The 14,069-nt window shown below is 35.8% G+C and overlaps 3 protein-coding genes across 3 annotated transcripts; 2 read left to right on the top strand and 1 right to left on the bottom strand.

The window, feature by feature from the left end:
* Nucleotides 1–848: 848 nt before the first annotated feature.
* LOC148906864 (uncharacterized) lies at nt 849–2,761 on the top strand. Its single transcript, XM_089036472.1, has 3 exons — nt 849–885; nt 1,346–1,427; nt 2,083–2,761. The coding sequence occupies exons 2-3, from the start codon at nt 1,346–1,348 to the stop codon at nt 2,589–2,591; spliced, it is 591 nt and encodes a 196-aa protein (XP_088892598.1). The 5' UTR covers nt 849–885; the 3' UTR covers nt 2,592–2,761.
* Nucleotides 2,762–3,556: 795 nt separating this feature from the next.
* On the bottom strand, nt 3,557–4,190 carry LOC116296624 (NADH dehydrogenase [ubiquinone] 1 alpha subcomplex subunit 8). The gene has a single exon (XM_031704669.2). It carries the CDS (start codon nt 4,128–4,130, stop codon nt 3,744–3,746), a length of 387 nt encoding a protein of 128 aa, XP_031560529.1. The 5' UTR covers nt 4,131–4,190; the 3' UTR covers nt 3,557–3,743.
* A 154-nt stretch (nt 4,191–4,344) lies between these two features.
* Nucleotides 4,345–12,318, top strand: LOC116296645 (ubiquitin carboxyl-terminal hydrolase MINDY-3). The gene is made up of 15 exons (XM_031704695.2): nt 4,345–4,553; nt 5,148–5,227; nt 5,347–5,419; nt 5,759–5,932; nt 6,685–6,763; nt 7,272–7,386; nt 7,517–7,590; nt 8,001–8,080; nt 8,472–8,542; nt 8,675–8,755; nt 9,302–9,374; nt 9,470–9,542; nt 9,913–10,000; nt 10,390–10,476; nt 11,023–12,318. Exons 1-15 carry the CDS (start codon nt 4,451–4,453, stop codon nt 11,164–11,166), a joined length of 1,395 nt encoding a protein of 464 aa, XP_031560555.1. The 5' UTR covers nt 4,345–4,450; the 3' UTR covers nt 11,167–12,318.
* Nucleotides 12,319–14,069: the final 1,751 nt, after the last annotated feature.

Here is a 14,069-nt window from a genome sequence, read left to right as displayed (position 1 = left end):
TTTTGATGTTTTGACTTTTGACTCTTTTTTACAATATGGTTAAATGTTACAACCTTACGTATCACGTGACCCTGCTATAAACTACAATTTCTAATTTATAATAAAGAGCCATTTGGTCCTAATGCATTAGACAATAAAACTAAACTGGGTAAATGTATGTTAGAAAAAAGAAAACATTGTAATTTTATCCGCTCACATCAAAGTATTTTATTAACCGTATTTTCTTAATACAAACAAAAGAAATTCCCCATGCATATCAATAGCTAATGAAGGAAAAAGTGCCCTCGTAATAAGCCCCCTTTTTAACAGCATTATCATCTTTAGGAAGGAGAGGCTTTTTGATATAATTTTCTTTCTTCAACTGAATTGTGTGAAAAAGTGTCGTTTAATGTACTTGGAATAGAAGACTTCTTGATCAGTCTTCATTAATTTCGAATCATAAATAAATTAAGTGAACGAGTTAAATGATGATCAAATGCCTTTAATACACTGCCTACCTGTTCCAAGTGACCCATATCTTCATGAACCTGGTCAAAACATTTTTCTACCTGTCATTCATGTCTTAACGATGACACATAGCTGGTTCAAATCGAATTCTCTCAAGAAAACCAATTAACTGCAGTTGAAATCAGCTTGGTTTTAAATGAAAATTCCAAAACTCGTCCAACTTTTCCCACGTCTTTGCAGCTTTCATTTGCAATATTGGGATTTTCTCCAACATTCCATTGGTATAAAATCATTGGTTAGCTTCACACTTTTTTCTTCAAGGTTCACGATGCGTTTCAATCTCACCTTAATGAATTATTCATAAGCTCTCCACTATTAAGGTTCAAGTGTACTATCAAGTTTTTCACTCATTCTCATAAGGAAGGCAAGGCGACCAAGGTAGGCAAGCAAATTTATCAATCGTTTATCTTAAACTCAAAATAGATTTCTAAGAAACTTGAAATGGAGCTCACGTTTTGTTGCAAAACTTTCTAGGAACTCAAATTTACTTCCATTCTGAAATTCTATTTTATTTTGTCTATCTCTGTGCCTTTGATTACAAACAGATAAGTATTCTTTAGCCAGACCAGCAATTTATTTAAGAATGTTACTCTGAAAACGTTATACCTTTTACAAAATATTTTAATGGAAAAATCAGCGTTGTAGGTTTTCTTTCTTATTTTCATTTAGTGCTTTCTTTCTTTTGATTTCAAGTAAATTTCATAAAAAGTATTATTTTTTCATCCAAAAAAATTAAGAATTTTCAAGATTGACTGCTTGCCTGTTGAAAATCTTCTCCCTTGATTATAGAGTTTTTAAACATTAACACAGCTACTAAAATGTATTTCATTTGTTATAGATGGAAGTGAGGATAGTTTTGATTTTATCAACCCTACTTTACTTATCGACCCTGGTCACGGGAGCAAGTGTTAGTAAAGGAGGTAAGTTTAGCTACCCCATGTAAGGGGTTTCAAAGGATGACAGGCACTGTATACATAAATATAAAGAGTATGTTTAACAAAATTATGTGGGGATAATAGAAAAATAATGAACTCTCAGACTTCGTGTAGGGTAAAAGATAATCCCCCTAATTTGCCTCTCCACTATTCTTCGATTGCACGTTACGTCATCGCGGCCTCGGGAGAGTGTCAGTTCCATTTAACAGGAGGATTTCTCATTAGCATCCATTGTTAACGTCACCAAAATGGCCGCCATGTTTTTGCCTTTTCACTCTCTTGGGAATTCTTGCAACCCATCAATATGTGGGTAGATTTTTTGCTATTTATAGAAACATATAAAATCCTACAAAAATCGTCATATGGTAAAAAGACACTGATAGAAACTTCAACTAATTAACTCATAAGTGATAAGGAATGAAATCTGAAAAAAAAAAAGAAATTAATAAAGGATATATCTACTGAAATTAAGAAAATGTAAAACGGGAGGCTAACGTCTTCCTCACCAAAGAAACGAAATGGCCGAAACGTCAGTTGAAATTACGCAATCGATTGTTTATTGTTCAAGTTTCATTATTGCTCCTCTAGGCTCGTCTATTGAAATATTAGAAGTAACCTAGAAGTTCCTTTCTATTTTCAGCAGCTAGTACCAAACGAAGTCCCAAAGCTTGTGGTATATCATGTCCTACAAGTTGTGCTCCAGCATGTTCACCATCATGTTGCTACCCACCATCCCCACCACCCCCTTATCCTCCACCACCTACAGCGCTACCACCTCCACCAGCACCTCCACCAATGCCGGGTCCACCAGGCCCTGATGGACCAATGGGAATGCCAGGACCTCAAGGTCCCGATGGACCAAAAGGACCACCCGGACCACCTGGACTTCCCGGACCACCAGGTCTACCCGGTCTCCCCGGTTCACCAGCTGGAGCTCCTGGACGTGATGGACCTATGGGACCTTCTGGTGCACCTGGAAATAAAGGACCTCCAGGAGATATGGGACCCTCAGGACCTCCCGGACCTCCTGGACCCCCTGGTCAGCCTGCACCACCTGGACCATCTACACCTTGCCCTACAATTTGCGCACGTACTTGTATATCACATTGTCCTTCTAGCTGTTGCGGGCACTACTATAACCAGAAGTAATTTATTGTAAATGGCTATTAAGCTTTATTTTATGTTCATTGATGTTTTCATCAACGTTTTGCATATTCGACAAGGAATCTATCTGCTGCACTCCGTAGGCTGTAAGAAACCTTTATTTTAACTTGTCAAAATATTTGGAAATAAATGTTATTAAAAAAACAGTAAAACGAGTAGAGTCGTTTTTTTACTTATATTTAAATTACAGGATCGAATCCAGGAATTTTACAGGGGGGGTGACTATTACAAAGGTTTTACCAGGAATTTGAGGAAAAGGGGGTTGACTTTTACTAACTATATACTGAAAAATTTGAGCAGAGGGGGGGGGGGGGGGGGTGTGACTAACCACCTATATGTTACCGCCCCTGGTTCTCCCCCTGAATTACTACAATTTTTGCTCAGTTGATAATTAGGGATTTTCATACCAGTACGAAAACCGTTTTACTCAATGCATTGACGTTCATTGACAATCACCCCCGTTTCTCTGAAATAAGGTGTATATTATAAATAAACAATGGAAACATGGGGTGAGTTAATATAGGTATGTAGACTTTCTGATGAAACTGACCATGTATCATGAGGTCGGCAAAGTCCCATAGTTCATCTTCAAAAGGGGGAGGAATAAGTAATGAAAGTGATGATATTCCTGTAATTTCTGTCAACTCTCATTGTGATCTAGGCAATTCTCAGTAGCAAGGTTGTCTTTGCCTACCCAAAGGGGCATTTGCCCAGTCTCTGTGCAAAATATAAGTGACCACTCCCCACTTATTAATTCTGTGAAGGGCTATTGTAGTAGGGTGGGTTGTTATCAATCAATGTAATAGTAATACACTGTGATAAACCAATGAAACAACATGTACAGTAAATGTACAAGAACAGAGAGAAGATTCCTTATACATTTAGGAATTAATTATTTCACAAGTCTATCACAAGTAATAACAGAAAGTCAACTGCAAACATACAGTAAGTACAAAGTAGGATAAGTTTAATACTCATTAATAAGACTTTATAATATAAATAAATGTCTTCATAATAGAAAGTACATTTATTTTGTTTCACCCAACAAAATCACATTCAAATCTTAAAACAGACAAGTAATATCTAGTTATAAAGTCTTTTCAAGTTCTTTATACATCATTTCAGAGTGTTATTATCTCATTGTCTGAGAGCAATGTGTACTGGCTGGTTGGCCTGTACTCCTATCTTGTCCAACACACAGGCATCGTATTTCTTCTGTGTCTCACGACAGTAGCCAAATTCTTGATTATTCTTATCCAGACACGTCCAATGCTTGGTAAACGCCTCGTTACAGTCTCCTTTTAACTTCTTGAAGAAATCAAGGGCACATTTAGTAACTTGTTTGCCTTCTTGTAAGCACTTTCGAGGATCCTTGGTTTCGTAACGACATCCCATGAAGGTCTTGAACTCCTTATCGCAGTACTGACCAAGATGATGCGCTGCTCCCAACAAAACTGAGGATGTGAGTTCAACCTCCTTTGATTCAAGATCATCTAGAGTGATATCTTTGACTCCAGAAGCCATCGTAAAGCTGCAAACTACTTTTCTTGTTGAAGAAGAAAAACAAAATGGCGGCTTTAATGATACGACCGCTGACTAGCCTTATTGCTGGCTCTACCAATCGCATAGCATTATGGTCCTTTTAAATGATTTTTAATTTTTCGAAAAATGCTTTTACAAAATATCAAGTAAAAGTCAAAAATGTGGAAATAATCTTGGAATCCTATTCCTAGAGTGCTATTCATTCATTTAGGATAAAAAGATCTACCTTATATTCGCAAAAGAAAAAATACATATACGAGTGATTGTATAGGGACCGCAAGGGCTCATGGTTAGTTTTCAAGATGGCGGACGAGCAAGAATCTTCAACAGATATTTTTCAGGACCTTGATAGCCTTGTTTGGGGTCCAAATGTAAAAGAAGAAGTATTTCAAAGATGGACACGAGGTAATGTTTGAGTTTTAGAGTATATTTGTGCGTAGAGTGTGATAGTAAACAAGTACATTTGTTTTGTTGTTGAAGTTGACAGCTTTCGTCATCGTGATTCATTGTTTTTCTCTTTGAATTTTACCAACCAAACATTTCCTCTTTTCTTCACTTTAAACATATAATTGTTTTCGTAATGTATAAAGGAATTTCAGTTATGGTCTGTGTCTGCTTCTGAGCCATTTTAAGTTTACTATAGAACTTAAGGACCGTGCCAACTAATTGAGAATCTATTTTTTTAAATGACTATGTGAATTGTTTTAACTTATCAAAGGGTTGTCAAAATCTGGTTAGAAAAGTAGGGGTCACCATGTATTTAAAAGAAATAATAAGGCTTAAAAATCGTTAAAAAGTGATGATATCATGATTTTACTATAAAACACCAGAAAAAGAAAATCAAAAGATGTTGAGAAATTTCTAATATATATCGTCCGAAATGACTGACACTTCATCATCCCAACATCCCAACAACCCAACATTACAAATATTACACCCAATCTGATCTAAAACATTTTATAAGTTAGTATAATAACTCATATGTCTGTAATGTTTTAGGGTTTATATTCAGTCCTGATGAACCAACTGCTCTTGTCCAGGAACAAGGTGGTCCCTGTGCAGTGATTGCTGCAGTTCAGGTACATTTTATATATTTAAATGAAGAAAAAGATGATCATCATGTTTTATAAAGTATTTGTGAAACTGTTAAAAGGAACAGTTTACATATGTATTGTATATGATTTTCATACCATTCTAGGCTTATATGCTGAAAAATATATTATTTTGTGATGGTACTGATGCTTCATCAACAGACTGGAAGCATTTATCAGGTATATACTGTAATTATCCCTAATCCCCTTTGATGTTTCACATACCATGTTGGTTATAATAGTCATTACAACTGGATTCTACTGTAAATTTGGCCCACATCTTATGCTCCTAATATTGTGTCAGTAGAGGCTTTGCACCATCACTAATGACAGCCATGACAGGAGGCAGATCGTTAGAGTTTTGTCTCCCCTGGGAAGCTGAATTCTTTTTCAAATCAGATTAGACTAGATTTTATTGTTACTGCCTCTGATCTGGGCTGTTATCATGTGATGGTGCAAAGCCTCTATGAATATATATGTTATATGTTAATTTTCATTGATGACAATTTTATATTAAAGATGACCAGACCAAGAACATCCTCGTTTGTACCTTGTGTCAGATGCTTCAGATGGCCAAGGAAGAGGATGATAGTATAATATCTTTGGTTTTATTAAGAGATCACATGCTGAGTAATCTAAAGGAGCATAGTAGTATAGAAACAGATGATGGTACTTCCACATGCCGTAATTCTGGTAGGTTCTATTATTTTTGCTTAAATCATTGCATTTGTAAAGACACAAGGGCGGATCCAGGGGGTCAGGACCCCCCCTCCCCCCCCCCCCCCCCCCCCACCACCCCGCCAACCCCATTACAACTTGTTGTTTTTTCTTTTTTTTTAACACAATATACAGTCAACTCACATTACAGTGGACTGCCTTGGGACCTTACTTGGTGTTCATTATAGCTCGTATCTGCAATGGCAAGAATGAATAACGGTCATTTCTTAGTCAATATTTTTGCAAAGATGAGAGTATTTTTGCAAGTGATTTTGCTCCTGTCCGTAATAGTGAGGTGTCTGTAATATCAGGGTTTCTGGAAGGGGAGAGTTGACTGTATTACAGAGAATCTTTACACTATGATGTTGTTAACCTTTTCTGATAAAAGTCAAGACTCTTATGTTTTTTATACCAGTAGAAATACATGTGTATGTGTTATGACTGGTACTTGCACCATCACATGATGGCAGCAATGACAGGAGGCACAACGATGCTCTTTTTCTTCTGGGAAACTGAGTTCTTTCTCATGTAAATTAGATTAGACCAGATTCAATTAATTGTTACTGCTTCCTGTCATGGCTGCCATCACGTGATGGAGCAAAGCCTATATAGTGTATACATGTACATGTATGATGTCAAAAATAACGTCACTTATTAAGTGTACTGTAGTTTTGGACCCCCCTCCCCCAGACCATGTTCATTTACCTGTTTATTGTTTTTTTGTTCAGAATCACCACAGTATCACAAATCAGTATGTGAACAGCAATTAAAACATCAATCAAATAAAGAAACTATTAATTTATTGAGGTACAACGGATAAGCATTGTTATTTACTTTCTTCCATTCATTTTTTTCATTCATTCATGTCTTACAGTACATGTGGATATTTGTTTAAAGGAGCCTATTAATTAATTTTTCTACCCATACGCCTGTTCCTTTTCATCCATCCACCAACCCTCTCACCCTTCCATCTAACCTTCCATCCAATCACCCATCTGTCACTGCACCCATCCATTTACTCAACCATTAATCCAGCCACCCCTTCTCCCTCTAAACCATGCATTCATCCACCCACCCAGACAGCCCCCCCCCCCTTACTAATTTTTTCATTCTTTTTCAATCATCCTACTACCTACTGTATCCATACATCTATATCCACCCATTCATCTACTCAATCCCACTTTCCCACCAAATCAAACAAAAACAAGGAAAATAGCTTGGAAAAATGATGAACATGTTATCAATATTTACAACATAAATCAGTACATGTTACTATATATATACTAGGTTGAGAACTTGTTGTTTTTTTTACCAGTCAGACTCAATGCAACTCTTCCAGTGAAGCAAGATCTTTGATAGAAAGAAATATTCATATATTTGAAGGACATTTTGGAATTCTATTATTTCTATATTCTATGATTCTTACGAGGGTAGGTACAGTACTGTACGTATAATTTGTTCTCATTACCAAGTGAACCACTCATATTATTCCCATTCCAACTATTGATTCAAACTGACCTTACATCCTATGAACAATAAATATTGTTATATCATTAACAGGGCATAAGTACCATAAAAGATGAAATGGGAGATCCAGGAGAACCTCTGGTGGATGAAAACTTTGGTTTTGGAAGGTGAGATTGAATGTGCATTGTGTACACTGATGTACAAATAACCATAGACCTTCATTAGTGTATAAATCTCAGACCATGTGTCATTCAGACAATGAGTTTCATTTCTTTGCTGTACTTACCCTAGCAAATGAAGAGAATAATTTGACATATGGAGTGACAAGATTAAATGACCACTCGTCATTCCCTAGAGTATCATTTCTTTGTTTAAGTGTTGTGCATGAGAAGACACATAAATATCCATATATACACATATACATTTACCCATGAATACAACTCAAACAAAGAATCTTATTCTCAAGGGAATGATATGGTCTGAAATGGGAAAACAATACAACCAATTTATTGCTGAAATAGAGCTTGAGTGTCTGTGTTTTGTTGTTCTCACATAATTATTTTGTGATTTTGTTCAGCCAGACCTTGATAAACCTTTTAATGACAGGCCAAGCTGTGTCAAATGTATGGAATTTAAGTAAAGAAGTCAGTGGGTTAGGTATGTATTTCAGTGTTTTTTAGATTAGAGGGGATGTGCATAAAATATATAATCATACCTGTATATAAATGGGGGCTGCCAAAATAGATTGCTTTAAAATTTAGAATGCATGCACCACCAACTCTTTGGTTAAGAAAGCTCCCTTGGATAGAGCAGATATCAAATGAGTGAGAAAACTTTAGTACATGCATGGTCAATGATCACAAGGCCTCTTAGGCATCAAGCCTTCCACCCGGGAGTGGTGAACGCATTAGATTAGATTAGATTAGAATTTATTTTTTAATTTGAGCTTTATCCTGATAGTTATAAGTGTTTAATTGATCTTCTTTTAAGATACGGCACTTACAATAGTTGCTTGCATTGAATAATTTTAGTTTTTCTGAATTTTCAGAGTTAAAGGGCATTGCTAAGCAGTCACAAGTTGGATTTTTAACTTTATTAGAAGCCCACAGATATTGTGAGGTAATTGATGTAAAGTAGATTTAGTTATTATACAGTAAGTACTATTGATGCAATAACTGTAAGATCATTTACCAAACATTGATTGGTTTTCAATACGTAATATAACACTTTTTAAAACCATGTTTTGTTTAGGTTGGAAGTTTCCTAAAGTTTCCAATCTATCCCATTTGGTTATTAGGCAGCGAAACACATATAACAGTATTGTTTTCTACTGTAAGTATATACTAGATAGCATACAGTTACAGTAGTGTCAAATTACCTATTCTCTTACCTTACCCTTTTGGTTTTCTCTTTTTTAATCCTTAACTATCATGATATCTTTCACTTGTTTGCTCAGGAAACATGGGTGGAAGGTATTGCTAATGCATTGCCTTTAACCAATGCGACCTGAGTTTGATTCCTGCCAGGTTTGGTTTGATATGCAAATATAGTTGCTTGCTGGTACCCTCCTGTGCTTCAAGGGTTTTTCACTGGGTTCTCTGGTTTTCCTCCCTCACGACAATCACCTTTTAAATTCCAATTTGATCAGAAATTGAGGGCCAGTTTGGAAAAAAGCCTCTGTGATTTACAGTATCTGTTACAGTATATCCTCAAAAAACAAAGCATACATTCTTTCTTTTCTTCTTTTTTTTCCAGTCTCTTACTTCCCACCTACATGTAGTTCACCTATCTACTCCCTCCCCTCCTCTTTCTCCTCCCTTTATTTCTCCTTCACTCATCCATTTTCTCACATTAAGCCATTTCCTTTTTTTCACTTAGAATCAGTCATTGAGTGGACCAGAATCCCCAAAAGAAGAGGCACAAAGGGTATTCAAATCATTCGATGAACAAGGTACATTGAGCTCATCATTCTTAACTTTGTTTTATATTTATAATATATTATTTTGACTGAAATTCTTTCTAATGCTTTTCTCTTCATATCAACAGAAAATGGATTTATAGAAAGTGATAAATTGACTGATGTTCTACACAAACTTGGACTGGAAACAGATCCTGAATAGTAAGTACATGTGCCAATAGTAACTACTTATCTTCAGGCAAGTTTTGAACATGATAAATACCCCGTACTTACAATGGGGGGACACCTATGATTTCATTTGACTTGTACTGGTGTATGAGGTCAGAGGGTCCCCTAATTTCATGGCTATTTGAATGCTTCTTTTTGCAGCTGGAATCCTACAGTGTGTATAATGAGCTGCTATCCCAGATGATCATTGTTTTCCTATATGTATGGCACAAATTCATTTTTGCAAGACTTTTGTAGTTTATTGACTAATCTTGCTTGCTAATGGGTGTGAGACACTAGCAAAACCCCCCTCCCCCCACTTTCCTTTCCCAAGTTATTTTATCAGTGTGATTTGTTATTTCAGTGTAACATTCATGAAATCCAGACTAGATCCAGACTCCATCGGCATCATACTTCTTCCCAACTTCATGGATGAGTTTTTCCCAGGAGAGGTACACTGTAAATGCTTATAGTTTTAATTTGTCTGCAGATTATCAAGAGTTTTCTATGAGTTCTCTGGTTTTTCTCCCACCACTAAATAAATAATATTGTCCTTGTTTTTATGAAGGAGTTATTCAATAACTAGTGGCTAGCAAACCTTTGGCCCTCATTCCATCACTGAATCGGAATTTAGAAGTTGATTTTTGCAGAGGGAGGAAAGTGGAGAAAAAACCTCAAAGAGAATTAATCTAGAAACTCTGCTTGCATTTTGTGTACAACAACCAGTCCAGCTATCAAACCTGGTTTGCATTGGTGAGAGGCGAACACTCTTGCCTCTATGCCACATGCTTCCTGTACCCTCATGGAACAACTTAGATGATCTTGTTATATTCTTTTTCAGAGCACATCCCAGTGGACTGGTCCTTTTACAGTGTATCATTACAATGGTCTTGGGGTAAAGCAAAGTGATTCTCAATTACCTAGAAAGGTACTGATAACCTCCGTTTTGGAATTTTGAATCATGTACTGTACATTGAAGTATGTCTGGTAATCACCTTACAGTACCAACATCTTTTGTATATCTTGCCTCAAATGCATGGCTTTTTTTAAACAATAATGCACCATATTGTCCGTATCAAAGGCTCAGAGGGCTTCATTAATTTTGGAAGTAGAGGGCTCTCTTTACAAAATAGGTAGCTGTGTCCTGCACTAGATAGCTATTAATGATTTTCCATTATATCATGAAGTAGACAGTGGCAAAAGATAAAGTAGCTCACAATCTACCTCTAGTAGCCACCTTCTATTGAAACCTCTGAAGGATTCCTGGAACTATAGACCGTTTCCTCAAGGTTGCATGCACATCCTGAAAAACGCAAATTCATTAAAATTGAGCAGCCAGTTTTATATTTAAAAAGGAGGATAATCAATTTTATGAATTCCTATGCACGCAACCTTGAGAAAATGGTTTATTGGATTTTGTTTGTTACCACATGTACTGTATCACATTTTTTTGGTAATATTTTACCTGTTACAGGTGATGTACTCAGAAGGTATTGCATGTATCGAACCAACAGACCTCAGTCATATTGCAGAAGAAGAAATTATCTCTTGTCTAAAAACTAAGTGGACAGGAATAACTGTCACCTGGCACTCCAAATACCCACCCTCTGTTAACTGAAAAAACTCATAAATATTTATCAATAAACATTTGGTGCAATCAGAATTATCCAATGCATCACAACATGGACCTTTCTACCTTATAAGTTGGTATATTATTTAAACGTTTTTGAATTATTCATGGCTTTCTCAAGTTTGTCAATAAACTTGCATACTTATAATCCCTTTATCAGGTTTAATATACACACATTCCAAAAAAGCATTGTTGGTTGGAGATCTGAAAATTGAAATGAGACAATTCATGGTAGTGGTTCCCCTTAGTTACTGTCACTATGTCACACAAGTTCAATAAATTAGCTAGAACATCTCTGAACTTAAAACCCTGATTACTGAAAATTGATTATAAATTGTTTCACTAGCTTACTGCCCGGTGAAAAATAAGAGAAAATTGCCTCGTAATCCTTGTATTATTATTTTTAAACAAATACCGTGTAGCTTATGGGACATAATTTTATAGGTTAACTGCCACAATGGTGTTTAGATAACTATTGTCCGAGTTGGAACAATTGACTTACCAGTGCAGGTCATTACTTAAAGGTGGTGCAAACCACTAATTAAAAAGGCAAAACAATTATCACTTCCATTCACATTCAAATTCACAGCTCACTGTGCACGATTCATTTCATGTCTCAGATTTCAGATCTCTCTCGCCCATCAGAAGACAGTATTGATCACTTGGAAATATAATTCATATCTCTGTGCATCCATGTATCATTCTCTATTCATATCTCTGTGCATCCATGTATCATTCTCTATTCATATCTCTGTGCATCCATGTATCATTCTCTATTCATATCTCTGTGCATCCATGCATTATTCTCTATTCATATCTCTGTGCATCCATGCATTATTCTCTATTCATATCTCTGTGCATCCATGCATTATTCTCTATTCATATCTCTGTGCATCCATGCATCATTCTCTATTGGATGATTTTGTTCTCATCATCCTGAGTGAGCTGGAGACTTGGATATATGTAAGCATTCAGATCTAGATCAGGCGAGTGGAATCCAACCAGTAGCATTAATTTATTGGAAGTTTGAAAAAACAAAGATTGAACTAAGTAATGGCTTATGTAAAATTGAAGTTTTATTTAATCTAATTATCAATGACTTTGTAATATCAATAGTGTATATTAAACATTTTAATCACCTGTTCTATGGATTAATTGCATCACTTACCTTAACAATAATTATTGATCAATATTCGAAACCTTTTATCACCTTTTCAACTAATATTAATCATTACCAAGAATAATATTGCAAAAAAAGGTCATTTCTGGTCAAAAAGCATGGGCTATGACCAATGGTTTTTAAATGTTTTGGGCCATTTTCACAGCTAAAACTAGGCACTATTTATAAAGAGTACTAAATTCATTTAGTCATTTATGGGCTATAAACCATAATTTTTGATTAAAAATCACCATGGTTTTTGGACCATTTTCACACCTCATAAAACTATGCATTAATTATGAAGTATAGAAAAATGGGTCATTTATCGTAATTTTTCACAAAAAATGATCTAAAATAGCCAGAAATGACCTATTTTGCATCATAAATAATGCATATTTTTTAGTAGGTGTGAAAATGGTCGAAAATCGATCAAAACCATGGGCTATAGCCCATGCTTTTTGTTCAAAAATGGACAAAAATGACTTAATTTCCATCCTTCATAAATAATGCATATTTTATTAGGAGATGTGAAAATGGTCCAAAATCGATCAAAACCATGGGCTTTAGCCCATGCTTTTTGGTCAAAAATGGCCAGATATGACTTAACTTGCATCCTTCATAAATAATGCATATTTTATTAGGAGGTGTGAAAATGGTCGAAAATCGATCAAAACCATGGGCTATAGCCCATGCTTTTTGGTCAAAAATGGCCAGAAATGGCTTAATTGGCATCCTTCACAAATAATGCATATTTTATTAGGAGTTGTGAAAATGGTCGAAAATCGATCAAAACCATGGGCTATAGCCCATGCTTTTTGATCAAAAATGGCCAGTAATGGCTTAATTGGCATCCTTCATAAATAATGCATATCTTATTAGGAGGTGTGAAAATGGTCGAAAATCGATCAAAACCATGGGCTATAGCCCATGCTTTTTGGTCAAAATTGGCCAGATATGACTTAATTTGCATCCTTCATAAATAATGCATATTTTATTAGGAGGTGTGAAAATGGTCGAAAATCGATCAAAACCATGGGCTATAGCCCATGCTTTTTGGTCACAATTAGCGAGAAATGAGCTGTTTTTGCTTCCTTCGTAAAAAATGCATATTTTATTAGGAGGTGTGAAAATGGTCCAAAATCGATCAAAACCATGGGCTATAGCCCATGCTTTTCGGTCAAAAATGGCCAGAAATGACCTATTTTTGCTTCCATCATAAATAATGCATCTTTTATTAGGAGGTGTGAAAATGGTCGAAAATAGATCAAAACCATGGGCTATAGCCCATGCTTTTTGGTCAAAAATGGCCAGAAATGGCTTAATTGGCATCCTTCACAAATAATGCATATTTTATTAGGAGGTGTGAAAATGGTCGAAAATCGATCAAAACCATGGGCTATAGCCCATGCTTTTTGGTCACAATTAGCGAGAAATGAGCTGTTTTTGCTTCCTTCGTAAAAAATGCATATTTTATTAGGAGGTGTGAAAATGGTCCAAAATCGATCAAAACCATGGGCTATAGCCCATGCTTTTCGGTCAAAAATGGCCAGAAATGACCTATTTTTGCTTCCTTCATAAATAATGCATCTTTTATTAGGAGGTGTGAAAATGGTCGAAAATAGATCAAAACCATGGGCTATAGCCCATGCTTTTTGGTCAAAAATGGCCAGAAATGGCTTAATTGGCATCCTTCACAAATAATGCATATTTTATTAGGAGGTGTGAAAATGGT

This window comes from Actinia tenebrosa, unplaced genomic scaffold, assembly GCF_029948245.1.
Source record: "Actinia tenebrosa isolate PJP-AT-01 unplaced genomic scaffold, QUT_ActTen_1.0 PGA_scaffold4__44_contigs__length_22323623, whole genome shotgun sequence".
Lineage (NCBI taxonomy): Eukaryota > Metazoa > Cnidaria > Anthozoa > Actiniaria > Actiniidae > Actinia > Actinia tenebrosa.
The sequence above is the reverse complement of the archived record's forward strand: the minus strand, read 5'-3'. Positions and strand labels throughout refer to the sequence as shown.

Coding starts and splice junctions, on each gene's coding strand:
- LOC148906864 (XM_089036472.1), top strand. CDS start 1,346: ATGGAAGTGAGGATAGTTTTGATTTTATCAACCCTACTTTACTTATCG. Junction 1,428..2,082: donor AGCAAGTGTTAGTAAAGGAG/GTAAGTTTAGCT, acceptor TTCTATTTTCAG/CAGCTAGTACCAAACGAAGT.
- LOC116296624 (XM_031704669.2), bottom strand. CDS start 4,130: ATGGCTTCTGGAGTCAAAGATATCACTCTAGATGATCTTGAATCAAAG.
- LOC116296645 (XM_031704695.2), top strand. CDS start 4,451: ATGGCGGACGAGCAAGAATCTTCAACAGATATTTTTCAGGACCTTGAT. Junction 4,554..5,147: donor ATTTCAAAGATGGACACGAG/GTAATGTTTGAG, acceptor GTAATGTTTTAG/GGTTTATATTCAGTCCTGAT. Junction 8,543..8,674: donor AAGCCCACAGATATTGTGAG/GTAATTGATGTA, acceptor TGTTTTGTTTAG/GTTGGAAGTTTCCTAAAGTT.